Source organism: Clupea harengus, chromosome 24 (assembly GCF_900700415.2).
Source record: "Clupea harengus chromosome 24, Ch_v2.0.2, whole genome shotgun sequence".
In the NCBI taxonomy this organism is placed as follows: domain Eukaryota; kingdom Metazoa; phylum Chordata; class Actinopteri; order Clupeiformes; family Clupeidae; genus Clupea; species Clupea harengus.
The window spans coordinates 19,056,018-19,058,517 of NC_045175.1; the positions used below are offsets into that span (position 1 = coordinate 19,056,018).

The window sequence follows — 2,500 nt, forward strand, 5'->3', positions numbered from 1 at the left end:
TCATAAACACACACACACCTTTAACTCATATACACACACACACCTTTAACTCATACACACACACACCTTTAACTCATACACACACACACACACACTATTAACTCATACACACACACACCTTCGACTCATACACACACACTTTTAACTCATACACACACACTTTTAACTCATACACACACACCTTTAACTCATACACACACACCTTTAACTCATACACACACACACACACACACTATTAACTCATACACACACACACCTTCGACTCATACACACACACACTTTTAACTCATACACACACACTTTTAACTCATACACACACACCTTTAACTCATACACACACACACCTTTAACTCATACACACACACACTATTAACTCATATACACACACACACACCTTTAACTCATACACACACACACACACACACTATTAACTCATACACACACACACCTTCGACTCATACACACACACACTTTTAACTCATACACACACACACCTTCAACTCATACACACACACACCTTTAACTCACACACACACACACTATTAACTCATACACACACACACACACCTTTAACTCATACACACACACTTTTAACTCATACACACACACCTTTAACTCATATACACACACACCTTTAACTCACACACACACACACCTGGACCTCATACACACACACCTTATCTCATACACTTACACACCCTACCTCATACACACACACACCTTTAACTCATATACACACACACACCTTTAACTCATACACACACACACCTTTAACTCATACACACACACACTATTAACTCATACACACACACACCTTCAACTCATACACACACACACCTTTAACTCACACACACACACACTATTAACTCATACACACACACACTTTTAACTCATACACACACACACCTTTAACTCATACAGACACCTGGATCTTGTCTGTGCAGGGAGTTACATGGCTTTGTGCTGTGGTGCAAGAAGGGGCCGATCTCTGGGCCCGCGCCCCAGGCCAAGCCCCGCAGCGTCAGCCTGGACTTGAGGAAGCTCTCCCTGGAGGGAACCGCTCCCCCGCAGCCCCTCAGACCCTGGTGAGCCTGACCTGCTGCCGCTCCTCCTCCTCCTCCTCTTCTACATCCTCCTCTTACTCTCTTACTCTTCTTCATCCTCTATCTCCTGTTCCATCCTTTCTTCATTAGATGTACTCTCTTCCTCTTCCTCTTCCTCTTCTGTACTGTGTTGGGTCACACCTTTTACACACAGCTGTGTTCATCTATATATATATATATATATCACTTTGTTTATATGGGCCACAGCTAGGGAATGGGGTAAGAAATGACACATTCATATCATTGTGTTAATGTTTTTTATTGTTATTGCTGTCATATGTCTTGCTTTTATATTTTATTCTTTTTACACATTTTTATATAGTATACTAATTAACAAGCTAAACATAAACACTCCTGTGTGAATGTTATGCTGTACACACACGTTTAGTCCTGAAGTGAATGACACTTGCGAGCCCTAGCACTGTCACCGAACATCTTCCTGTTTGTTGTGTCTCCATAGCAACCTGCCTCCAGCTCCACCGCGCATCAGCTGTCGGCGCAACAAGCTGGAGGAGAAGACCATCGGAGAGAACGACAGCTCCAGCAACATCTACGGCATCACAGGTATGGTACTGAGGGTTCAGGAACTATTCAACAGGGTACCACTGGGTTCTGGTTCCTCTTCAGAGGTTAGCAGTGAAGGTCATGTACCTAAAGGTACCTAAAGGTACCTAAAGATGCGTTAGGCGGATACTTTTTTATCTATGCGGAGTTCTATACAGATGATCACACAAGTTGCAGTACTACCTTGTGCGTAGTTAGTAAAACATCTTGTTCAAAGTCCAGCATTTTGCTAAGGGTTGTGTTTACAACATCATCACTTTTATAGAAAGCCTATCTGCAAAGCACACATCATTAGAAGTCAAAGGCGAAGTCCTTGAGGACAATACATTACCCCTTTTTGGCGAATTCGGCAATATTTTTCTCATGGTACTCAATGTGTCAGTCCAGTGTGTGCATTCAAAAAAACACCCTGGCTCTGTAAATGAGAAGTGTCTCAGACCGAGACATATACTATTCCAGCCATTCAACACGCTGCTTTGGTTTGAGGATAGCCAATCGTATTAAAACCCAGTAAGGATAGCCAATCATATTAAAGCCCTTTAGAGGCTAGCCAATTACTTCAAACCACTATAAACACTAGTCAATCATATCACAGCAATGTAAAGGTTTAAAAAATTGTATTCAAAAGATGACCCCCTTTGTATCTTTCTCCCTGTCGTAGCCATTGACGGAGTTCCTTTTGCTCTACACCCAAAGTTCGAGGCCCAAACCAACAATAAGGTGAGTTTGACATCCCAGTCTGTGTTGGAGATGCTCACGAGTCTGTGCGTGTGTGTGTTGGAGAAGCTCACGAGTGTGTGTTGGAGATGCTCACGAGTGTGTGTTGGAGATGC

At 42.6% G+C, this 2,500-nt stretch overlaps 1 protein-coding gene across 1 annotated transcript in view; it reads left to right on the top strand.

The window, feature by feature from the left end:
- The window catches only part of mvb12a (multivesicular body subunit 12A), a 10,736-nt gene that overhangs the window by 6,506 nt on the left and 1,730 nt on the right, over window positions 1-2,500 (top strand). Inside the window, exons 6-8 of the mRNA XM_031562533.1 lie at window positions 945-1,085; window positions 1,564-1,667; window positions 2,329-2,387. Coding sequence (XP_031418393.1) covers window positions 945-1,085; window positions 1,564-1,667; window positions 2,329-2,387 — 304 coding nt within the window. The remainder of the gene's footprint in view (window positions 1-944; window positions 1,086-1,563; window positions 1,668-2,328; window positions 2,388-2,500) is intronic.